The 27,196-nt window shown below is 33.7% G+C and overlaps 1 protein-coding gene across 4 annotated transcripts; it reads right to left on the reverse strand.

The window, feature by feature from the left end:
• Nucleotides 1–411: 411 nt before the first annotated feature.
• LOC134699430 (KH domain-containing protein 3-like) lies at nt 412–26,749 on the reverse strand. Of its 4 annotated transcripts, none has more exons than XM_063561027.1 (2): nt 26,666–26,749; nt 412–1,994 (listed from the first exon to the last, which is right to left on the reverse strand). In XM_063561027.1, the coding sequence occupies exon 2, from the start codon at nt 1,924–1,926 to the stop codon at nt 886–888; it is 1,041 nt and encodes a 346-aa protein (XP_063417097.1). In that variant the 5' UTR covers nt 1,927–1,994; nt 26,666–26,749; the 3' UTR covers nt 412–885. The 4 variants fall into 4 exon arrangements, with proteins under 4 accessions (XP_063417097.1, XP_063417096.1, XP_063417094.1 ...); XM_063561026.1 differs by lacking the exon at nt 26,666–26,749 and adding an exon at nt 17,225–17,372; XM_063561024.1 differs by lacking the exon at nt 26,666–26,749 and adding an exon at nt 9,055–9,361.
• Nucleotides 26,750–27,196: the final 447 nt, after the last annotated feature.

Below are 27,196 nucleotides of genomic sequence, written 5' to 3' on the forward strand. Positions count from 1 at the left end.
TAAAATGTATGTCCCTATATAACCAACATACTATTGTTTTACAGTGCCAGTCCAAATGTTCCAACTGCATCCCTGTCGACACCTTTACAGAACCTACCTTTTGCATTAACTGTTCGCGGGTCGTTGGAAGAGGAAAACAAGCAATTAAATATGAAGCAGCAACAAACCAAAAACCAAAAATTAAAAAAAGGTACTTAATTGTTGTCGACATTCGTTCATTTGTTCATTTGTTTTTTGCTGTTCATGAACTGATTTTGTGTCAGAAATTGATATCAATTATCCTTTGTATTTGCTTTTCAAAAAAGCGTGAGTGAAATTATCTCAACAGCTTTTGTGTGAGGGATAGATACCATTTTCGTTTGTATTTGCTTTTTCAAAAAAGCGTGATTGAACATATTTCAATAGCACCAATAACAATGTGATAAACTTTAATATTACCATAACAGGATAACTATAATGTATGTTACAGTATAAATGTACGAGTATTATTAGTCTGTAATATAATAAAATATTGATACGCTGAGCACATCTGAAATATCCGCATGTCATGTATAAAGTCCGAAAACCTTTCGTTCTTTTGAAATAAGTAGAACTAGTCATTTCCGGTTTCAACAAGACAAAACTCTGCTCCAACGGCAATTTGTTAAACTCTAAATATTCTAAATATCTATATATAATTAACTACAGTGTCCACTTTCCTTGCTAAATACTTTAAGGATATTGATGGCATTTATAAATATTAATTACACCACATCACATACACACATTTATAAATCCGCAGCGTAATAATATACAGATGATTGAGCAAGCAATATTCCATTCAACCAATATTCACTAATCCGAAATTTTATCTTTTATATCTAAATCCTATTTCAAAATTATTCACTAAAAAACCACATCGCCATATGATGAACGAGTCGAGTAAATACTAGACCGTACAGTTCTAGCGGAACCCGGTCTCTCTCGTGACATTCTGACAATAGTAGAGCTTGCCGCCGGTCTGGTTACGTATGTCTCTACAGATCTTGGTGTAGTAACGATTGATGCGGCTGGCCTCGTTCTGGTCACAACAGTTTCTACTGGTCTTGATGAAGTTATAACGGATTCTACAGGTCTTGCTGTGGTATATCTTCTCTCTTCAGATCGTACTACTCTGCCCACAGACCGTGCCCGCGTCACAACTCTTTCTACTGGGGCAGTAACAATCCTCTCAGTTGGTCTAGATCTTGTGATTAGCCTTTGGACTGGTGCAGGTTCGACTACTCTTTGAACATATCTCTCGACTGGTGCAGGTTCGACTACTCTTTGAACATATCTCTCGACTGGTGCAGGTTCGACTACTCTTTGAACAACTCGTTCAACTGGTGCAGGTTCGACTACTCTTTGAACAACTCGTTCAACTGGTGCCGGTCTTCTTATTACTCGAACTTGTTGCGTCTGCATGACTCTCTCAACTGGTTGTTGCACCACTCTTCTAACGGTCGGTGCAGGTCGGATAACTCTTTGGATTTGTTGTGGAACTACTTCAACTCGTTGTTCTCTCATAACTTCAACGGGCCTTTTTGTGACATACTGAACAGGTCTCTCTCTTACATACTCAACGGGTCTTTCCCGGACATACTCAACGGGTCTTTCCCGGACATACTCAACCGGTCTTTCCCGGACATACTCAACCGGTCGTGTAACGATCCGCTCTGCCGGTGCCTGTTTAATTATTCTCTTTTCTACAATGTCTTGTGTCATGACTCTATCTAATGGCACTGGTTCAGAAATAATTCTTTCGTATGGTGACATTGGATCAGTAGAATCGACTGTCATGCGCTTTACCGATTCTGTCTGTTCACCATTGAGTTCCAAATGATCGATATCGCCGTTTTGTATTGGCGATGTCTCAGCTTCAAAGTCTAGGTGACTGCTATCGGACATGTTACCGTTAACCTCTTTTTCAAAATATGCAAATCCTGTATCTACATAAAAACTGTTTTCTGTGTCGCCTGTAAAATAAAGAAATTGCATTGGTTAGAATTATGTAACATTTTACTTTGAACTTATTTGGTAATGCATTAAAACACTGCATCTCAAACATAATAGTACTGAAATAAATGTGAAAATATTTTGAAATTCTTCTTCTTTCTTCTGCATATTTGATACTGGTTCATATCTTTCTGTCCATACATTTCATCAAAATAATACGGGAATTCTTACCAACTCCCACCATATTTTTCTAGGTTTTTCTATTGATACTAGTGAAATCTATCGGGTAAAGAATTCATTTACGAAAATTCCAGCTGTAGTCATCCTTTAATAGATACATACCGGAAAAGTATGGAAAGCATCTTTTAGATATCTTTCGGAAAAAATCATTTTTGAAAATAAAGATTTTAGCAGTAAGCGTGCTCAAGATATAATATGTCGTTTATAATGCTTATGAATAAAAAGAGATGCAAGTTGAATTATCGTCTATGATACTACAATTCAAATCCCACAGTAAAATCATAACGACATCTAGACTAATAGGTGGATATAAGGGTATTAAACAATAAGCTATATAAAACCAAACTTTAAAGCGTCTCCAAAATATACAAAAAGTTATGAATAAATTTAACAGTGACTACCCACTAACAAGATCTTCAATCAGTACCGAATTTTTTAAATGACAAAAATATAAGATCTTACATAAGATTATAGCTTGATGAATTTTTTTTAATGCTTTTTTTTTCTTTATCCTTAATCCCTCGCTGTCTTTACTTAAATCTTTCTCATGTATCCAAGATGACTTCGTACATACAATGTTGTAAAGAACAATTTGAGTAAGGAAATAATGCTAGTATTTTTCTTGTAGTTATACTGTAAATGATTCAAATTTATTGCTTCTGTAATTGCGTCAAAGAAAACCCCCTCCCCTCCCAACTCCCCCAGAAAAAGAAGGAAATTTTGTTTAATAATGAATAAAAGCAGACGTGGGATTTTCAATAAGACACGTACCCAACGACAAAAATAATCAAAATTCATATAGACGATAACATGATGATAAATGATAGACTGGTGTCTCTATACTATATAAAGCGCTAAATAAATTCCCTTCACAAATAAGAATATGTGGGATGAGACAACTTACCACCACAGACCAAATGTCGTAGAAATTTTAAAACAACAATAAGTCAAAGTACCACTTTCAACAATAAGCAAAACCTAAACCGCATAGTAAGCTATCCCGAAATGACAAATGTAAAAACGAAAAAATCAACGAAAAAAACAGCAGCTTGATTGATGAAAACCAAAATAAACGAAAAACAAATATGATAGACAGCAACAACAACAACAACGGAATTATCGGCTCTGGACTTCATATAGACACATGTATACGTTATGTGGCGCGGTCTATAAAACGAGGTTTCAGAATTGCCTTCATTCAACCAAACTCTTAACTTTTTAAAGTGGGGGGTAGTACCTAAGAGGGGCCGGCTTCAGTCATGCTTTATATAGTAATTGTATACGTAATGTGGCGGAGTCTATAAAACGAGGTTTCAGAATTGCCTTCATTCAACCAGACTCTATCTTTTTAAAGTGGGGGGGGGGCATAGTACCTGAGAGGGACCGGCTTCAGTCATGTTTTATATAGTAATTGTATACGTCATGTGGCGGAGTCTATAAAACGAGGTTTCAGAATTGCTTTCATTCAACCAAACTCTAAATTTTAAAAGTGTGTGTGTGTGTGTGGTGGGGCTTAGTACCTAAGAGGGGACGGCTTCAGTCATGCTTTATATGGTAATGGAATACGTAATGTGGCGTGGTCTGTAAAACGAGGTTTGAAAACCAAACTCTAAATTTTAAAAGTAGGGGGGCTTAGTAACTAGGAGGGACCGGCTTCAGTCATGCTTTAAATAGAAATGCCCTATATATATATATAATCAACCAATTTGTTCCCCCCAAAAAAAGGGCCCTGACCCCTTAATCCGCCTCTGTATTTGCTTATCGTACTACTTTGTATTGTCTCTGGTTATTTAGGGAGTCTATGTGTTTTACGTATATCCCCAAATGAGTCTTGTGAGAGAAAAGATAAATGATGAACAAGCTTAAGTTTGTAATGTCTTGAAGAAGCAAGCATTTACATGTACAAACAAATACATGTATAATAACTTGCTGCAGCATCATTTGGCTGATTATTGGTTGACTCCAGTGGCAAATATGTCATGCATGTTCAGGACTGGATCTGGGTGGTTTAGATTCTTGGGGTTTTTTTTACAACCTTTTTCTCTCCTTTAAATAGTTTGCTCATAATTCTCTATTCTTTATAATTTAGCATCCAATTATTCTTTTTCTTTTGTTTGTCCCTATTTTTCACTTTGTTTTATTTTTGTCCTATATTCTGCCCTGTTTGGCCATAATCCTCTATACTCTGAAAGCCCCATCCAGACACTTGAAGGTATACTTTGTAGGTTACGTATAAAGTGGACTTTCACGTCGGGATCATTCGGGTTACACTTTTATCGAAAACCGACATAATTCTCTCAAACTTCTGGGTTAAATATGCGGTTGATAAAACACAAATGACAATTGCTGTGAATGGAGTAATTTAACAACGATATAAAGCTACTAAATTTTAATTTCACAGTTAAATGGTTTAATTGAGTGACCAATTTCAATAATACATGTAGTAATGATATAAGCTTAACCTCAATAACAATTTCTTTTCAAGTTCTCAAATCTAAAAATAATACGAGAAGTTTGTATTACGCTTACATAATGAAACCGTCCTGAATTCTTTTTAAATAATGCTTTGTGAAATTGGGTTAAATAGAGATATTGAGGGGGGAACGTACAAAAACTACAAAAGCAAACTACACCCCCTCCAATTGCCACCGACTCCACGCCTCCCCATTAATAAATTTAAACCAAAATAACAAGTTTAAGATTGCCTTTTCTTGTATTTATATAATAATACTTAAGAATGACCGTTACAAAAAATAAAAAAAAGATATGCTATGATATGTATCTTAAGTTACATTTGTGATCATCTTCGTTTATTTTTAAACTGAATTTTTCGTTTTTTTCTAAATGTTTGGACTACCGGCTGCTGTACATCATCAAAAAATATGTTACTAAAACAAAACCGTAGTCATCTTACATGAAAGAGAAGGACAATTTAATTAAAATAAAATCCTTCAATTGATCCTGTGTTTGATGCGCGCGACATTTCAGAACAAGAGCAATTTTAGGATTTTGTTTTAATTTGATTGATACGAATGATCCTAAAGAGGGGGCGTAAAAAAGGGGGTATCTGCACGAAAGAACGCGAAATAAAATTGCCATTTCAAGATGAACGAACACATAAAAATGTCTTGTACGTTGATCTTTTTGGCGATTTCACGAAACACGGTGAATAACGAACAAGTTTCACTGCAGCACGTGAAATAAAAATTGCAAAAGACGTTGCACGAACAAAAATCGTTTACCACCCTCCTTAAAGTCCAACTTGGCCTTGGCAAGGTCCAGAAAAACGTGTTAGAATGTTTACAAAATAATCAATTTCGTCAATCGTGTACATTTTAAAAAAAATATTCTGAGCCACTTAAGAAAATCTTATTACTTTACTTATTGTGTTAAAACCCTTCAAATGATTTTAATTCTCCTTAGATCTGAGATTAGTGCTCTTGAAGGATAAATTTCTACCTTTTCACAGTTTTTAATTATGTAATAATAGAACGTAGAACGCACATAGTGGAATTAATGTCAAGTTTGAAATAGGCCAACTTTTTGTCACAAACATTTTTTTATTTGTTTATAAATATGACAATACAAATTATTAAAATTCTTTCAAACAAATCAAATTATGTCGAAAAAAATCCATTCTCAATGAAGTATATGATCTTTATTGATATCAGGGTCCTAGGATAAGATAATATTTGTACAATCCCCTTCCCTTTCATGAATGTGACCTATTGAATTAGACTTTTTGCCGGATTTGTTATCACATGAGCTACACGACGGGTGCCCGTGACATGTGGAGCAGAATCTGCTTACCCTACCGGAGCAACGGAGATCACCCCCAGTTTTTGGTGGAGTTCGTGTTGATTATTCTTTAGTTTTCTATGTTGTGTCATGTGTACTATTGTTTGTCTGTTTGTCTTTTTAATTTTTATCAATGGCGTTGTCAGTTTATTTTCGCAGGGACTAATCTATTAATGAGTTTGACTGTCACTCTGGTATCTTTCGGCCATCTTTTGTAAAGTAGAAAAAATGGATAAATTGATTTATGTTCGCTAGACGTCAAGTTGCAACCATTACATGCATACTAAGTGTATTTGAAAGAGGGCTATGTTAAGAATGAATTAAGTGAATCATTCGTCTTTTTAAGGCGAGGAAGAGGATTTTTTTTTAAATTTTTGTAATAATCTGTAGCCCATTTTGAAGAAGAAAAATGCATTTTCTTCAATTCAAGGGTAAACAGTTGATTATGGAAACTTATTGTTCGCAATGATTACCATCCAAAATCAAATGAAGATATGTTGTGGCATGCAAAAGTAATCTGGAATTAAGGGACAACCATTTAACTTTCTATTGATGGGGGAGGAGCATGCTGATTTAAAAAATAAATATTATTTTGTAGGAACATATGAAAATGAATTGTTAATCCTCGCCCCTCTTTAAAAAAGATAATCAGAAGGTTGTCCCTTAATATTTTCAGTGAAAATGGAAAACCTAGTCAAATAAAAGGATCCCAAAATGGTCGCCTGATCATTATATCATAAAGAGTGACGTTATCTTTAGAATTTTGAAATAGGTGGGAAACATAAAATTAATTAACGGCAGCCTAAATGTTTAAAATTTATTAATCTCTAATCCAAAGAAACAACATGTCGAAAACTTATATTGCTATTAAAATGACAATGTAAACAGCCAGTGTTTGTACATTCATTTTACTCCTATACAATTAAACCTGTGAAAAATATCATTTGAATTTATCAAACAGAAAATATTTTACAGTTGAATTATTAAAGTACTATTTAAAAAAGTGAAATTATATTGATTGTAAGTAAGATCAGGTATTTTAAACTCCAGTCGAGCTCGAAACGCCTACGGCAGGTAAAAATAGGTAAGAGACAGAAGCCTCTTAAGAACATTCTTTCGCCCCCTGATATTTTTTTTCTTTTATGCTGTCCATGTATTATGGAATGGACAATCAAATCTTTGTTTGAAATATATAAAGTTCAAGATTTTTATTTAAAGGTGACTGTATTTAGCAGGTTTAGACCCGGATAATTGGTTGAAAGGGGGAGTTGTTAATTTGTCGTTTTCAACTACAAATTGGAACAATTGACCCATTGGTGGCCTTCGGTTGTTGTCTGCTCTTTGTTGGGGTTGTTATTTCTTTGACATATTCCCCATTTCCATTCTGAATTTTATTTTTATATAAAATAAGAAGAAGTAATTTGAAGATGTGTTCAATTACTTATATTATAATATAATGACTTGTGAAAAAAAATAAAAAAATCTCTCTGTCTCTCTCCGTGTATCTGCTTAAATACAGCTATATGTATGTTATCAGTACTCAAACCTCAATTTTAGTACTGCAAATATACATACATAACGTGGCACTGATGTCAAACCTAGTGTACTGATTTAGAACCATAAGATTACAGTACTATATTTGTACAGTTGTTGTAATACTCTTATGCACACACCAGTTCTGTATACTATAATCATGTAGTACTAATTGTACTAAAACAGTACCATATCTGTATACTGTAGTACTATACTTATACAGTGCTATCTTCACTAAACTATAATTTGAAAGGAAATTGTTACTGAAAGGACAAAGCAACTTATTTCTGAATCTAGTACAAAATATTTTTGTTTTTTGCACTGTGATATATGGTACTGAACTATAAAAACATGAAACTGTCACTTGGACATTGTATAACAAATCCTGCATTGTTAAATTTCTGTGCTGATAATAATTTTTTGACGATAAACCTGCATAATATCAATCAGTCAATTTTAGTAGTACTAAAAAGTACATGTGCACAAAGAAAGTGTGTATATAACATCTCCAATTAATAACGTCCAATGGTAAATATATTTGTATATAACAAATTTCAAATATATTTTTATGATTTTGGTTTTCCAAAATTTTGGAGACAAACGCGATGTGCGCACTGCAGTAGAAGATTATTTGTTTTCTAATTTTGTTAAATACCATTACTATCAACTAAAGCATTAACAAATAAGTAAATACAGAAATAAAATAAAAATAAATGAATATTAAAAGATAAAATAAACTAAGTATAAAATAATGCGCTTACGAGTACATCAGTATCCCAGTCAAATGTAAAACATTTAGTCATCCAAAAAATTGTGATTAAATGCAAATATAATTATTACAAGTCTCTTTTAAAAGTCAACATTTAATGGCGGTTACGCTACTCAAGCATATAAAAAATAAACCAGAAAAATACCGGGTACGTATATTTTCTATTAGACTAATAGCTGTAAGGTAAAATATAATCCGCATTAAGTCACCGGAATGTGAAAAATAGAAAGTTGTTAATATTACATAATTTTAAAATTAGAATTTTGGAAATTAGTTAAAATTTACATCACAGCATGCTTTAAAGACTGTTTTTACGAAAATCTATAACTTGTAAGGTGTGACTTTGTAAAGCTATTCGAGGGAAACATGTGTATTCCGATGTAGCAATTATAAATAGCCCTTGATTACTATTGATTATTGAATATTGATTTCGAATCTTTTCTGCGCCATTTGAAATAGAAGTAAAATGACATGAAAAAGTGTTAAAATAATTGCATAGTTAGTGAAACACTGCTGCATAACTAAAGAACACTCTTGAACGCAAAAGTTATAGAATGGCATAATATGTGACATTTGCTGTTATTGAATAATATTTAATGCAGCTGTAAGAATTCACCTAAAATAAGACAATACTGGTCAATATTTGCTGAACATTTGACCAAAATGACAAATTACGGAAAATAAATATTAAAATTTCTTCCAAAAATATGATATAAATACATTCATAAAAAAAATCTTACCATTAGCAGTACTGTAATGAACGTTATTATCCATGACTCAAAGTTCCATGTACAAATGGACGAGTATTTTTCTGACAGTTAAATGTAGGTAGTATTCTAGGCCGCATTAACAATATTTGTATATCCTTTAATTTGAAAATATCCACTGGGCAGCTTGTTAAAATCTACCCAACTGTGAGGGACTTCTGTGTAGATTTGTGTGGTATAAGGTTATTGAAAGCAATCGTTCAATTTCTATTTAAATTTGACCTGTATTCCATAATTGTATTGAAGACAATTTCAACAATTATTTGAATCCATTTAAATTAGAACGTATTGAAGTTGCTTTAGGAATTTTGCCAAGGATTAAGAATTGGTCGTGTAGAACTATTGACCATTTAGTACTTGTTGTGAACATTCAACAAGTCGGAAAGGCTAAGAGAGTTGAATATAAAATGTGTGCGGACTTTCCATTGTTGTCTTTCGTTAAAAAATTAATACACGGTCATAATGACTTAAGATTCATGGATACACTTCATTAAGAATTGATTTTTTTTAATTATCTTTATTGAGATGTAAAAGCATTGATCAAAGTACATTTTGTATGAAGCACGGAAGCGAAAATCATACGTCAATACTAAATCAATGAATTTTTTAGTTAAGATGGTATGGGTGTCTTCCTCCATCTTGGATTGTAAAAAAAACAGAGAACCAAAGGTCCAGAATTTCTGTCAAGTTAGCAAAATTTGATGCAGGAATGCAGATATTTAATGTGAATTTTCATTTAAATGAACCAATTTATAAGAATATAACTTATAAATACTAATATTTGAAAGCTATCTTTTTCTTAAGTGATCTTTTGAGTATTTAACAAATCTATCATTTTGTTTAGTTTCTAATCACAAAATGGTGTTTTTCCTGTATAATCCATACAAAATGTGTCATTTTGTAACGTCCCGTAGCTTGTGAAAATGCGCGGTGACCTATCATTTTTATTATAATTTTCAACGTATATCAATAGATACTACGTTTTGGCAAAGTATGAACAAATTCTATCATTTTTATTTTAGACTCCCATACCACCTTAAATAAGCTTTATTTAATACTTTTACGTTTTTGTGGAGTTTTTCTGGAGACAAACAGACAATGTGGGAAATAAAACATCACTTCAAAAACACAACAACATTATTATCTATATACTATTTCAAATTACAGGAATAGTACTTATTATAATCACGAATTTATTATCCTCTTTGCTTATCGTTTTCCACGTACTTTGAAGTTGTCGTCATGCAAATGTCATGTCCCTCCTTTTGACATCGGTTAAACATCAATTATACCTTGGATTAAAAAATAATTTGAACAAAAAAGAGAAAAAAGAAGGGTATTGACCAAATTTTACGATTTTTGACAACAAGAATTTGACAATTAATCGTCAAAGATTTATTTTATTTTAATTTGTTTTTGTATATTTCCATACAAAATGTTAGATTATATACATTTATGGCATTTTAAAAAGGTCATAGAAATTTACATCTGGATGTTATAAGCCTCAATGATTGACTAGGGTGTAGACAAATTGCCGCCTCTTGTTTCTGGTGTTTTAGAAACTGACTGTGCTTATGTGTTATCTGCTAGAATAACATGTATAAAACAGCATAGTCCGATCGAAAGGGACCGTTTAAACATGTTTTAAATAATGAAGGAGTGTCACATTTATCTGCATAAATACATCATAAACTCCTTTTGAGGTTCAGTGGGTGGTCTGCTATAGCAACTAAGGGACATTTTGCACCATCAAAACATTCCCAATGACACCACAAAATTCTCAGTCTTCCATTACGGTTCAACGACTTCGCATTACCTACCAATATAGTTCGTTTATTTATTTAGTCCGGAAAGCCTATAACTGCACTTTATTTTTAACCAAAAAAATGAACCTTAGTATATATATGTAAGAGTAAACATCTGCATTTATGTATTCTTTAATATTTTTTTTTGCAATTTTCTCTTTTCTATAGGTATCAAACCGCCATTTTAAAAACCATTGTATATTCGACCACATTTTTCACTTTTTCTATACACTCCACTTTTTAACCAAATTGAATGTTTAGTCATGTGGTGTACCGGAAGTACTCTACCACAAGACATGCATGTAGCATGTTGGTTACAGAACATCTTAACTCTCATACTATTAAGTACATCTACCCTAAAGTGCGATGCAATTTCATGCATTTGTAAATTTGGGCATAAAATGGTCAAAATATATTACATATTTTGTCCAATATTCTATATTTTGAAATTTTCACCATTTTTTTATTTTTGAGACTCAACTTTATCTGTTGTAGTGGCCCATTTTCTCTGAGCCCATTTTTCTCTATTCAAATAACCCCACTCGCAGATCCTTATACAACATTTAGTTTCTTCAATTTATTCCAATGCGCAAACCGTAGCTTGTCTTCGTATGCGTTGCGTCATCTTTAATATCTTATTCATTATATGTTTTATGATATTCAGTTATTGAAAACTTTATGATGCATTTAGCTTTTCATCTAAACATTGATTTATGAGACCTATTTTCATTTTTTGGACTGTACACATCAACGCCTGTCATAAAGTCGATCAGTTGTAAACACGCCATGCGAATCTTTGATTTATGATTTGAAGAGGAGGGCATGTGGTGTACACGCCAATAAGACAGCAACATCTTAAAAGGTAAATTAACATGGAGCCGTCAGCATGCTGTTGTCAACAATAGACAAGATATCCACTGAATGCAATAAGCTCTAGATATCCCAGAGTCTAGTTAAGTCAGTTAAAACAACGTAATGAAATCAACATGCTGTTGTCAACACTAGACAAGATATCCACAAAATGCAATAAGGTCTAGAAACTGTTGTCAACACTAGACAAGATATCCACAAAATGCAATAAGGTCTAGATAGCCCAAAGTCTAGTTAAGTCAGTTAAAACAACGAAATGTCATCAACATGCTGTTGTCAACACTAGACAAGATATCCACAAAATGCTATAAGCTCTAGATAGCTCAGAGTCTAGTTAACGCAGTTAAAACAACATAATGACGTCACCATGCTGTTGTCAATACTAGACAAGATATCCATAGAATGCAATTAGCTCTAGATGGCACAGAGTCTAGTCAAGTCAGTAAAAACAACGTAATGACATCAACATGCTGTTGTCAACACTAGACAAGATATCCACAGAATACAATAAGCTCTAGATAGCCCCGAGTTTAGTTAAGTCAGTTAAAACAACGTAATGACATCAACATGCTGTTGTCAACACTAGACAAGATATCCACAAAATGCAAAAAGCTCTAGATAGCCCAGAGTCTAGTTAAGTCAGTCAAAACAACGTAATGACATCAACATGCTGTTGTCAACACTAGACAAGATATCCACAAAATGAAATAAGGTCTAGATAGCTCAGAGTCTAGTTAAGCTAGTTAAAACAACGTAATGACATCAACATGCTGTTGTCAACACTAGACAAGATATCCACAAAATGCAATAAGGTCTAGATCGCCCAGAATCTAGTTAATTCAGTTAAAACAACGTAATGACATCAACATGCTGTTGTCAACACTAGACAAGATATCCACAGAATACAATAAGCTCTAGATAGCCCAGAGTCTAGTTAAGTCAGTTAAAACAACGTAATGACATCAACATGCTGTTGTCAACACTAGACAAGATATCCACAGAATACAATAAGCTCTAGATAGCCCAGAGTCTAGTTAAGCTAGTTAAAACAACGTAATGACATCAACATGCTGTTGTCAACACTAAACAAGATATCCACAAAATGCAATAAGTATAAAAAAGAAGATGTGGTATGATTGCCAATGAGACAACTATCCACAAAAGAGCAAAATGACACAGACATTAACAACTATAGGTCACCGTACGGCCTTTAACAAAGAGCAAAGCCCATACCGCATAGGTCTAGATAGCCCAGAGTCTAGTTAAGCCAGTTAAGCTGTAAATAATTTGAATACAGACTCTGTAAAAGAACCGTTCTTATATCATCAAAAGATGTTCTTTAAAGGACAAAACAACGTAAAGACATCAATTTGCTGTCGTCAAAACTAGATAAGATGTTAATACCATATAATAAGCTCTAGATCGCTCCGCGTCTAGTTAATTAACCTATGTAACGCTGCGAACAATTTAATAAAAAAAAGACTATACCAAAGAACTTATATCAACACCAGTGGCGGATCCAGGGGGGGGGGGGGGGGGGGGGGTGCCGGGGGTTGGAGCCGATCAATGCATTTGAATGGGGACATATAGTTGGAACCCCCCTTTTTTTTAATGACTGAATCCGCCCCTGAACACAAAATGTTCTTTCAAGGACAAAACAATATAAAGATTTAATAATAGATAAATACCAACGAGGCTATTGAATAGACCAAACCCTTTAATATTTTATGAGACTAATTGTTTGCTTACAACGTATAGTCTATAAAAATGAAGATGTGATTTGATGCCGATGAGACAACTCTCCTCAAGAGACAAATTGACCAACAAATTAACAGCTATAGATCATTGTACTGCTCTCATAATTAGTAAAGTCCATACCGCATAGTAAGTTATTCTAAAAAGGCCCAGAAATCACAAATGTAAAACCATTCAAACGTAAAAAAAAAAAAATAGCGGCCTAAATTTATGTACAAACTAGAGGCTCTAAAGAGCCTGTTTCGCTCACCTTGGTCTTTGTGAATATTAAACAAAGGAAGAGGATGGATTCATGACAAAATTTTGTTTTGGTGATGGTGATGTGTTTGTACATCTTACTTTACTGAACATTCTTGCTGCTTAAAATTATCTCTATCTATAATGAACTTGGCCCAGTAGTTTCAGTGGAAAATGTTAGTAAATTACAAATTTTATGAAAATTGTTAAAAAATGACTATAAAAGACAATCACTCCTTATGGGGTCAATTGACCATTTCAGTCATGTTGACTTATTTGTAAATCTTACTTTGCTGAACATTATTGCTGTTTACAGTTTATCTCTATCTATATTAATATTAAAGATAATAACGAAAAACAGCAGAATTTCCTTAAAACTAACAATTTAGGGTCAGCAACCCAACAACGAGTTGTCCGATTCATCTGAAAATTTCAGATCAGATAAATCTTGACCTGATAAACAATTTTACCTCATGTCAGATTTGCTCTAAATGCCTTGGTTTTTATGTTTTAAGCCAAAAACTGCATTTTACCCCTATGTTCTATTTTTAGCCATGGAAGCCATCTTGGTTAGATGGCCTGGTCACCGGACTAATTTTTCAAAGATGATTGTGGCCAAGTTTGGATTAATTTAGCCCAGTAGTGTCAGAGGAGAAGATTTTTGTAAAAGATAACTAAGATTTACGAGAAATAGTTAAAAATTGACTATAATATTCAAGATAATAACCAAAAACAGCAAAATTTCCTTAAAATTACTAATTCAGGGGCAGCAACCCAACAACAGGTTGTCTAATTCATGTGAAAATTTCAGGGCAGGTAGATCTTAACCTATGTCAGATTTGCTCTTAACGCTTTGGTTTTTGAGTTGTAAGCCAAAAACTGCATTTTACACCTATGCTCTATTTTTAGCCATGGCGGCCATTTTGGTTAGATGGTCGGGTCACCGGACACATTTTTCAAACCACATACCCCAAAGATGATTGTGGCCAAGTATGGTTCGATTTGGCCCAGTAGTTTCAGAGGAGAAGATTTTTGTAAAAGATTACTAAGTTTTACGAAAAATGGTTAAAAATTTACTATAAAGGGCAATAACTCCTAAAGGGGTCAAATGACCATTTCGGTCATTTGACTTATTTGTAAATCTTACTTTGCTGAACATTATTGCTGTTTACAGTTCATTTCTATCTATAATAATATTCAAGATAATAACCAAAATCAGCAAAATTTCCTTAAAATTACTAATTCAGGGGCAGCAACCCAACAACGGGTTATCCGATTTATCTGAAAATGTCAGGGCACATAGATCTTGACCTGTTAAACAATTTTATCACCTCAGATTTGCTCTAAGTGCTTTGGTTTTTGAGTTATAAACCAAAAGCTGCATTTTCCACCTATGTTCTATTTTTAGCCATGATGGCCATCTTGGATGGTTGGCCGGATCACCGGACACATTTTTTTAAACTAGATACCCCAATGATAATTGTGTCCAAGTTTGGTTTAATTTGGCCCTGTAGTTTTAGAGGAGAAGATTTTACAAATCTCTGCTTGAAGCTAGATTTCTTTTTGGCTTTTGTATATATACCAAATCTCATTTTATATCTGACAAGTATTGTTCTTAGTATGACATACGTTTCAAAAGAAGCTCACAGTTATATAAAGCCGGCCCTAAGCACAATAACCATCTGATACAGAAATCATGTCGTCCTACACTATATTTTAGTAATCTACATTCGAAATAGATTTCACAGCATTTTGAAAATGAAAAGTACGTAAAAGGTTTGCTCCTATCATCTGTTATGAAATGCGTTGTGCGATTGGAACTCCAAATTTCTAGAAAACTCATTTTGTTTAATTCCAGTTCAATACGTGTGTAAATGAATAAATCACATTTACACAGTACGAGCAAAACAAGTTATAAAATTTAATTTTTAAATCCATATTCCTTGATAATGGCTCCTCTGATGAAATTCCCTGTATTCTATAGAGTATTAATTATGCGTTGCCTATAGATGTAAAATCTGGAAACAACTGCAACCGCGAAACAATGGTGCTCCTATCAGGAATTTCTAAGATAAAATTGAGAATGGAAATTAGGAATGTGTCAAAGAGAAAACAACCCGACCATATCTATACTAGTTCATTGAGGTTGATGGCATATTTTTATCTATGAAATTATCTGTTAATTTACACACATTTTTGTCTGGACTCGGTCCAATTGAGGGCTTGACCTATTGTAAAAACACTTGACCATTAGTTGACCTGAACTTTTTGTTCGGCTTGTGTCTCATTAAGGAATAGCGCACATCTCCATTTATTTATATTTTACCCCAAAATATACGATTTTAGATTAACTTTATCCTTAAAATTATATATATAAAACATGGATTAATCTTGTTTTCAAATCTCAAATGAAGTCCAACTTGTTGTAGTTGCATAAAACATTTCAAGAAAATAATTTTACATAGACAGGCAGTTATATACTTTTCTGTTTTCTTTGCTCATTCTTAAAAAACCATTCATTCAGTGACCTATAGTTGTTAATTTCTGTGACTATTGGTCTCTTCTGGAGAGTTGTCTCTGGAGCTGGCATGTCAGTTAACTGCTAGTAGTCTGTTGTTATTTATGTATTATTGTCATTTTGTTTATTTTCTTTGGTTACATCTTCTGACATCAGACTCGGACTTCTCTTGAACTGAATTTTAATGTGCGTATTGTGATGCGTTTATTTTTCTACATTGGTTAGAGGTATAGGGGGGGGGGTTGAGATCTCACAAACATGTTTAACCCCGCCCAAGTCAGGAGCCTCTGGCCTTTGTTAGTCTTGTATTATTTTTTATTAGTTTCTTGTGTACAATTTGGAAATTAGTATGGCGTTCATTATCACTGAACTAGTATATATTTGTTTAGGGGCCAGCTGAAGGACGCCTCCGGGTGCGGGAATTTCTCGCTACATTGAAGACCTGTTGGTGACCTTCTGCTGTTGTTTTTTTATTAGGTCGGGTTGTTGTCTCTTTGACACATTCCCCATTTCCATTCTCAATTTTATCTCATTGGCAACCATACCACATCTTCCTTTTTATGTTTTTACCTTCACGTGCATCTACAGTGGTTGAGTTTCTTCGAGGCGCCAACATTTGGAGCAGGATAATTAAATTTTGCATGGCAAATAGGAACTAGAGTTTAAGTGCACGACTATTGGTGAACTAAAGTTTGGCCAATATCAACAAAACCCCTTTTTCACTCGGGTAAGTTCGTGGAATATCATGTCCATAAAGTGCCTGTAAACTGACTGGAATGTTTTGAAAAGTTTTTTTGTTCACACAAATATTCAAATTTCATATCAACCAATTTTAATTTCTAAGACGAAGGTTAGGGTAGGGTCACAGCACCAAATGTACGATTAAAATTAAATTTAAATCAAATGCCGAAACTTTATCAACTTAACATGTATGAATGTAAGACAATATAAGACCTACCTTAATTTGTTTATATCCGTGGGTCAAAGTTTAAGGTCACAGTGTCTTTGAACATTTTGAAATTACGGGGGAAATTTCCGAGTACAATGCAATGTCTTTTGAGCATTTACTTTGTCAACTTTTCTGTTTTCAGATAATATCTCTTCACCAATATTTTAAATACTAGTCTTCCTATGAATAGTTAGTTTGATAATATTCCATGGTAAATATTTATATGTTAAATTATATTTGATCTTACCAAACCTGCTTGGATTATGTTCCTCGGAGCGTTGAAGAAAGTAATTGAATTTGAGGTCAATATGTCAAAAGTCAAGGTCAATATGTCAAAAGTCAAGGTCAATATGTCAAAAGTCAAGGTCAAAGCAATTGAATTATCATTGATAATCATTGTTGGGCTCAAATTTAAATTTTCAACAAAATCTGGAAACTAAAGATTGTAAAGGTGTCATTAGAAAAAAAAATCAAAGGATGAAAACAAGCCCCGTTTTCTTCTTTTACAAGGCTTTATAGATCACAAATGCATTTAAGATGCTTCTGTAATGTTTGACACTGACATGCATTTTTCAACCCGCCGTCTGCATTTGTGACCACTTATAATTCTATTAATACGAATGTGAAAAGACATGACTATACTATAATGTGGTATTATATATATATACAAAATGATCGGGGGCCACATCAATTCTTTTGTTGTAAAGGGAGCAGATGGCAAATTCACTACCCTACCGGCCCTTTTTCATATTTTTTGTTTATTTTATTGTTTATTAAAATCAAATGACCCTATCTGGCCTGTCATAATTAAAAAGCTATAATAATATAACACTATTTCATGAAAAGGAATAAACATTTGATAAATATCTGATGAATTCGTGACGTTTTCCAGCGGCTCATGACATAATGCAAACAATTGGTAGACGTGTGGCAAAAGGGAGACAACTATTGTTTTACTTACTTTTGTAAACTGGAATCTGCTTGTATTTAACGCTTCTCTATGCACAAAATGTATCAGTTAACGGATAACAAGCTTACTAACTTTTATTGAAAATGAAAAGTTAATTTTCTCCACGTTGAGGCGGAGACCATTTGTTATGCTCTTTGATTGTGCACTAAGTTATTCACAGTATCCTGGGTTATTTGTTAACCAATCAGAGAACCGTTGCCACATGATACACTTCAATGTATGAATCAGTTAACAAATACTTATATTATTTAAGGAATGACTAATAATTTCCTGTCTTTTCGAAATAATATAAAAGTTGTGGTGCACACTGAATAACCCGAGATGTGCACAAGATTTTTGAGGTTATTTCGAATAGATCTACACAGAAAAATTATTACAGTGTAATAAAGGGGCACTAGTTGTGAATTTCTTGTTCACCGATTCGACTCAAATTCTCATATTTGATTTACAACAATATTTACACATTTATTCAAATTATAAATAAGTCTTAAATAAATAATTAACAAGGTATGAACTCGGTAGTATGTCTCATCGTTACGTGTGTATTTTATTCTACACACCATCTATAATGAACTATCGAGTTGACCTCCGAATACTGCCGATGGTCATATAAACGACATACCGGTAAACGTAAATATTATGAAGGGATATAGATACGACTGTTGTCCGGTCATTAAAGAATAAAGATTGCATATTTTGGCTTTAATATTGATTCACTTGTAGGGTCTTTGCATCGGAATGATACACATTTATTCTAAAACCAGTTGTTGGCATGACACGGGTTATGTTCTTCTCATAATTATATATCATGATGTTATACATATAATACTAAATTCCTAACAGGAGGGATTGTGCCTGATATTCATATGATGAAGACATATTATCATTCAATCAGTTTAATTGAGGTCGGGAGCTGGCATGTCAGTAACTGCTAGTAGTCTGTTGTTATTTTTGCATCATTGTCATTTTCTCTTTTGTTGTATATTCTGACATCGGACTCGGACTTCTCTTAAACTGAATTCTACTGTGCGTTTTGTTGTGTGTTTGTTTTTCTACATTGCTAGATGTATAGGGGAGGGTTGAGATCTATCTCAAAAACATGTTTTACCCGCCGCGATTTTGCACCTGTCCCAAGTCAGGAGCCTCTGGCCTTTGTTAGTATGATTTTTAATTTTAGTTTCTTGTGTATAATTCGGAGTTTAGTATGACGTCCATTATCACTGATCTAGTATGCATCTTTGTTTAGGGGCCAGCTGAATGACGCCTCCGGTGCGGGAGTTTTTCGCTACATTGAAGAGCCATTGGTGGTCTTCGGCTGTTGTCTGCTCTATATATGGTCGGGTTGTTGTCGCATTCCCCATTTCCATTTTCAATTTCATAAAACAGAAAGTGAACTCGTACAAATGGATTTTTATTTGTCTGTTTGATTTCCTAATATAGGTTAAAATCGGTGCTTTGCTTTTGCGCCAATTGGCATTCGAGTCATTTGCGCCAAAAAATCTTTCATTTGCGCCACAAACTATATTTCATTTGCACCAATAATAAAACCTTTCATTTGCGCCAATATTACAGGTAAATACGCATGATACAGGTAAATACAGGTATTAATAAAAAACCAAACACTTTTAATAAAGAAGACACAGCTTGTTAGTCAAAACATATTCCTCAGAAATCAGTCGTCATAAAACCAAAAGTAAACCTTTTAATGAGTTTTTGTACCAAGTCAGGAAGATGTCCATTGTTATAATATTGTTCGTTTCTGTGTGTGTGTTGCATTTTAACGTTGAGTCGTTTGTGTTTTCTCTTATTTTTGAGATAAGACGTGGCACGGTACTTGTCTATCCCTAATTCATATATTTGGTTTTGATGTTATATTTGTTATTCTCGTGGTGTTTTGTCTGTTGCTTGGTCCGTTTCGATGTTGTGTCGTTGTTCTCCTCTTATATTTAATGCGTTTCCCTCGGTTTTAGTTTGTTACCCCGATTTTGTTTTTTGTCCATGGATTTATGAGTTTTGAACAGCGGTATACTACTGTTGCCTTTATTTGAGACCACACTTTCTGCTGGTTTGCCCCATGGTTCCGTTCGATCAAAGTTTTGATAATTGTTTTGTAGTCCATATCAGTTTTTATTCTACATTTGCAAGTTTTTTGGGACATCTAAATTACTTATCTCAATTTTCGGAACATATGATGAGACTTATTTCCTTGATTTGCCTCTGAATTGACATTGTCCATCTTGACACATCTCAAATGTGAACACTATATAGATCTAAACCTAAGTGACTCTCAGTTTTGTATTAGAAATAAGTATATGATTGAACTGAAGTAATACTCTGAGACTACTTTTATTGAAGTCTCAGTAATACTGTATTAACAAATCTTTAATATTCACGATACACGGCCGACACTCGGCTAACCGAGATATTGGTCGGTAAATCTATATTGAGTATGCGGCTATATCGGCGGTTGGTCTGTTAATCGGGATGGCGAAAGCCTGTTAATCAGGTGTTATTGAGAAAATCATTGAAAGTTCAGCATGTTTCATTGTATAATTGGATGATGCTGACGAATTATGGTTCAACGTCCATGTGTTGTATTAGAAAGACACTTTCAGTCGGATTTGAGAACGTGCTACTTTGAACAGACACAAAAATTAAGGCTGATTGAAAACGTTAATAATAAATTCATGCATATTCCAGCGGCCAATCCATACCACGCTATATTGAAGTGACACACCCTTCAATAAAATGCAAAGAAAGTCAAAATAAAAATGCTCTTACTAGAAGGATACTGTTGCACCGTATTGTCATTTTTTTACTCAAGAACATCTCATTCTTAACTTTTTCAATGGGAAAATATAAAGGTAGCAAAACTATTGTCGTGGCTAAATAACTCTCAACTGACACAATTGTCCAACCCATTAACAGACTTTATTCCTATAATTTTCTCTAAAACGTGGTATTATTCACGTTATATTACAATTATGAAATATTTACTAACGTCAATTTATTTTTTTAGAAGCAAAGTACTATTTTGTGTCCTTTAAATGATATCTAAAATTGTTTGTTTCGCCTTTTATTAAAAAAAAATGCTATGTCATTGTGTATAAGCATAAATACTACATACTTGCGCGACGCCTTTTAGTTTTACAGAAAACTGCGCAGACTGTGAAATTTTTGCATTACAGGTGGAAAATATTCTATGATAGGTATCATTTTGTCAGACACTTTTCTTTTTTTGATTTGGTTCTTATAATATGCAAAAAATCGGAATATTTAATAGAGTTTTACATTAAATTGTGAGTTTTACTTTTAACAGACGTATAACCAACCCGATTAACAGACCAATCGCCCATATAGCCGTATACTCAATATAGATTAACCGATCAATCTCTCGGTTAGCCGTGCGATAGAGCGATGAATATTCCTTTCTTGTTATATATATTACCTGTATTACCTGTAAAACGGCGCAAATGAAGTATTTAATTTTTGGCGCAAATGAAATATAACCTTGTGGCGCAAATGAAAGATTGGACTTTTTAAAAATTGGCGCAAATGCAATGCGCCCGTTAAAATATCTTTTAACCATTATTTTTATAACTAAGAGTTTTTGTTGATTGAATATGTCAATCAAATGATTTACCTTTGTTTCACTTTCGATGTTGACAACATAGTTGACATAGTTTTTCTTTTTATAACCGATACATGCGTTATCCATCTCTAAATAAGGGGTTAAATTGAAGTTCACACGAATACGTCTTCACAGAGGTCGAACTTCAAAGTTATTCACTTGCAAAACGCAAAAAAATAAGCTCCCAAATTTGGAAAAAATAAAAAAAACATTCATCAGACAATTTAATAATAGCAGAAACACTTCTTAAACATGTGTGCAATTTTTATGGAGTTGCATGGTTTGGAAACTGTAGGAAGAGACTAAGTTGATTGATTTCACAAAATATCATGTAACGTCTTTGTTAATTTTACTAAAGAAGAGCTACCGTATACATGTATAGTTCGAAATGAATGCGGGGTGAAATTTAACTAACTTCATAATAGTTGATGCACAAATGTACCTATATGCTATTTTACAATATGACACAATTTATACTGCATGTAAACCGTTTGTTAATATTTAATTATAATTTAATTTGTTAATGAAATGCAGATTTATATCCCTAGGGGTTGAAGGCATAAATAAACTATACAATACAAATATATACACAATGCAAAAAATAACATATTTAAAAAAACATCATATATAAAGTGGTAAAACAGTAATATTTATGCAGGTGTTGTGTCCACTCCCCTTAGTGCAAATAACTTATTAATGAACGAAACAGTAAGCTGCATAATATCAAATGGAGATAGAATTAATTGTAATAGTGCGACAAATATCCTGCTTTTTAGCGTTTAACTTAAACAAAGGGATGCAACTATGGATGAAATTATCGAATACATATTTTAAATCACGATTACTCCCCTTTACACTCTTGTGTGTTGTTTGTTTTAATATATAATTGTTTATTTTGTTATATGCGCAGTTGATCACTTTTTTCATTATCTTATTCTATAATTTATGATATTCAATTAACCTGCGTATACAAGTCAAACGAGAACAGATTACGAACGAAAACAAAATAAAATGCGAGATAGAATTTAAAAGAATATAGGTCAAGCATCTCAAAGTGAATAAATATCATAATAGATAACTAAATAACAACATTATTATTATTAATCACATAACTTTCCATAGTGGGATTGAATCAACCTACTGTAAACTCTTTATTGAAAGGAAATCATTTCTAATTTTACCCAATTGATTTGATTATAAAATTTAGCCGCATTTTTGCTCAAACTATTTTTGTTCCCAATAAAAACTGTCTATATTCACAGTATCTTAATTAGTGCTTTAAGGAAGAATATGCATGGGAGTATTATAATACATGTTTGCTAAAGAGGCGAACATTTTTAAAATGTACTAGTTTATACCCCGAAATAATTTTACATTGATTAAAATGACACATGTTCATACGGAAAGATGCAACCAACCGATGTTATTTTTATTATGTATTTTATTTTGTTTGGTTATTTATTATTTGCATGTAATGGAGAAGACGTTCTAAGTTGCAAATCTTGTGTCTAATCCTACCGTCAATGTTTTTTGGACAATAACATATGTTTAAACTATCAAACCGATGCCCAGCGAAACTGATAACGCAGCGCCGAGCGCAGCGCTTTGGCAAAAAAAAAAAGCGACGAAAAGACAAAACAACTCCACAAATTAAGACAATACAAAAGATAGAAAACCCAGAAAACTAGCACAATGTCCCCCAAAAAACTCTGAGATTGACTGTATGTGCTACGGAATGGTAAGCAGCATACCCGTAGCCAGGGGGGTTCGGACGAAAACAAATAAGCACTGTTAAAGTCAATGTTCTGTTCAAATTGTGACTGGTAAAGTCGAGTTCGTGAGTCCAACGAACCCCCCCCCCCCCCCCCCCCTTGGAAATTCCTGGCTACGGGCCTGAGCAGTACCTGCTTCGCTATTTTGTAGGCCCGGAATATACTTGTACCTGACAAGTTAATTTTGGTTCGGTCAGACCATTTCTTTCAATTTTAATTTCTATTTCATATCTGTCGGGCAAATATTGTGTTTTGGTCAGCAAAGTTGTCTTTTAACATGTTTAATTTACCAGACGTAAAAAAACAAGAAATCCTTTTTATTCAAAACAACTGCGCCCAATGGCGCCAGTCTAGTTGTTCATGGTGCCAGTACACATCCAGTGGTAGCTTCATTCGCTAAATCTCACAAGTCGAGGACTTCATCTGATCTATGCAATTTTCGAATACATAGAGCACTAAAACTCGGTTATTTCTAGGTATCACCACTCATATGCATGTATAATTATGTAAATTGCATATCTTTCGTACAAACACCCAGATAATGAACAAGCTTTTTGGTTAATTATATGATGATCCTGCCAAACATCTGTCCCGTGATGAAGTAATCCAGAAATGATTACGTATATAAACGGTAAGAGATTCAACAACATGCACTTCAGTATATTCGACTGCATGAGTCATTTTGGCCAAAGGAAACGGCATAAGAATGCATTTTTCATTGAACTTTTGATCTTTCTGTAAAAAAAGGATGTGTGATCTACGTCTTGTGACAATTTTTCTTGTTTACAAACAACAGCGTCGCTTGAACTATTTAACTGACCTAGAAACTGTTGTGTTTACATCAATCAGTTGTGGGGCACCCTAAGGAGAAAGACACTATGGATTTTGATTGGATGTTCATGCGGTTACAAATTAAAAAAATACATGGTCTGGAACCGCCTTGCTTTGTGTATCATAACAAAAATCGAAAGAAAAAATTAAAAACATTGCTAACTTTATTAATTTTAAAAACACATTTATTCTAAAAAAAAAAAATTGTAATTCGTATAGCATATGACAATTTTTGCCATAATTGTTATATAGTCAAATACATGCATATGAAATTTATTAAAAGGTCTCGATCTTTAGTACATATCTGTATTTCACAATCAAATGAACACAGAGGGAGGTCTAAAGCAGGGCGGATCCAGCCATTTTAAAAAGGGGGGGGTCCCAACCCAGTACAAATGAGGGGTTCCAACAACATGTCCCCATTCATGTAGTTGATCGGCCAGAAAAAGGGGGGTTCCAACCCCCAGACCCCCCCCCTGGATCCGCCAATGTAAAGTTATGACCACAACAACAGTTTTCATTGTCACTAACCGGTTCCTTGACCAGGGGAACTCCTCAGTTTAATTCATATTCAAATAATGTTGTTTAAATGACCAACATAACATACACATGACCACTCGATGTCACGGTCAATCCATTCACTAACTTGCTATTTATTTACATAGTTTATAAAATTTTAATAATGTAAGTCAGATGGTCAACTGTACTTTATTTCAGTGCAAACATTCCGGCCGTGATTGACTTTCATGAATTTGTTTACTCTGCTCTTTCTCTATATATATGGATGAATATATATGCTGTAAACAATGTTTTATTAATAATTTTGTTTGAAGATGTAAATGAACAGATTTACTTTTTTTGGTTTACTTTTTAAATTGTTATTTGGATGGAGAGTTGTCTCATTGGCACTCACACCACAGCTTCCTATATCTAGATTATAAGAATACAATCTTTAAAACTCCTCAAATTTGACTGCTAACTGTTGATTTATTTAAATTTCGTTGGGTACCAATTTTCGTGAGTTTTGTTGGTACATCACGAATTCAAATGTTAAACGAATAACAAAGTTTCTAACCGTTTTGTATGCAGTTAATGGCAACACCTCGACATCGGATATCCACGATAATGCAAGGTTTCATTAATTCACGAAAATTCGTACTCACGAAAGTAAATGAAACCACACTATTGAATATCAAATCCAAAGGCCATATCGGTTTAATACACATATTTGTTGTCTTCAATTCGCTGGTAATCCGGCCACAAGACCAGAGGTAAAAAGGAGTGTAAGGAACAGTGGCGGATCCAGAAATTTTCATAAGTGGGGGCCCACTGACTGACCTAAGAGGGGGCCCGCTACAGTCACGCTTCAGTGATTCCCTATATAAGCAACCAAATTTTTTCCCAAAAAGGGGGGGGCGGGCCCCTGGGCCCCCCTAAATCCGCCTCTGAGGAATGCGAGCGAAGAAGATTAGGGTATACATCGGTTAATAATCTCTTTGAATATAACTAAATCAAACGTCGTTTCGCTCGGCTCGATTTGTAACATGACGGACAATACATCCATCGTGCTACCCCCTACCCCCAACCCATTCGCTGGCAATCCTCGGTAAAATCCGCTCCTCTCCTTCTATCCGTTTGATGAGGGTACGGAATCGGCCGAGTTGGGATGAATGACCCCCAACATTGGAACTATGATTTGATTCCGTATTATGGTCTCTGAAAATGATAACAAACTAATAAACTCATAAACTACAAGTAACAAGACCGAAAAACAAAACTTTCCATGCATGATATATTTGTTGTGCTCAGATCTCAAAATAGAAGCTAAATTATATCAAAACCCTAAAATCAAATATATATATATTGTCTTATTCCATAACGTTTTGTCATTTAAGCTATGCAATTACTAGTATCACAAAAATAAAGAGGAGAAAATCAGGCGAGCCTTGCCTTTCTCACTGAATAAGTTTAATATTATTCTAACAATGAATTTACGAATAGTGCCTATCAAATCAATCGTATATCTTTTTACAATGATCGAATAATGTATATATCTCTGATAATTTCATATTTTGATATATTACTAGCTATTCCCCCCCTAAAAAACACTAATTGGCCCAAATAAATATAACATTGAATTTTATGAAGCGTATAGTCAGTTTGATTTTTATGAATCAATATTTCCGAGCATGATTGTGATTCAATAAAAAAACACCGCACCATTATAAATATAGCTTATTACATACCACTTTCATTTCACGTGAACGTGCATGGCAAATACCTGCACAGCATGCATGACAGTGTCATACCATTGTACAATCTGTCAGTTAATTATATATAGATACTTAATAAGCAGTGTAAACGGACAGATGATATATATTTGCGAAATCAAAATAAACCTTGTATCGCATCTCGTCGTGTCGGTGCCTGTTAAAAGCTGACTCGATAAAGGTTTGCTTATTGTTGATGGTCGTATATATATGTGTCCTTCAAAAACTCGCACCGTTCCACAAACCCTCAATGTGCATAATGATGTTCCAAACCGAAACTGGGTTCACATTTGTTTTATATAATGAATATAAACCAAAAACTGGAGTCGATTTCACAAAAAAACTTACGACTAAGATTGATCGTAAGTATACTGATTTCCAAAACACAGCAAACCGTCTCGAAGAGGTTTTAAACCGTTAATATCTGTATCAAAATTTTGCTTCGAAATTGGTCAACGAAAACTGCTTTTAACTGAAACTGTCAACTAAAACCAGTTTGACTGCAAT

This window comes from Mytilus trossulus, unplaced genomic scaffold (assembly GCF_036588685.1).
Source record: "Mytilus trossulus isolate FHL-02 unplaced genomic scaffold, PNRI_Mtr1.1.1.hap1 h1tg000070l__unscaffolded, whole genome shotgun sequence".
Taxonomy (NCBI): domain Eukaryota; kingdom Metazoa; phylum Mollusca; class Bivalvia; order Mytilida; family Mytilidae; genus Mytilus; species Mytilus trossulus.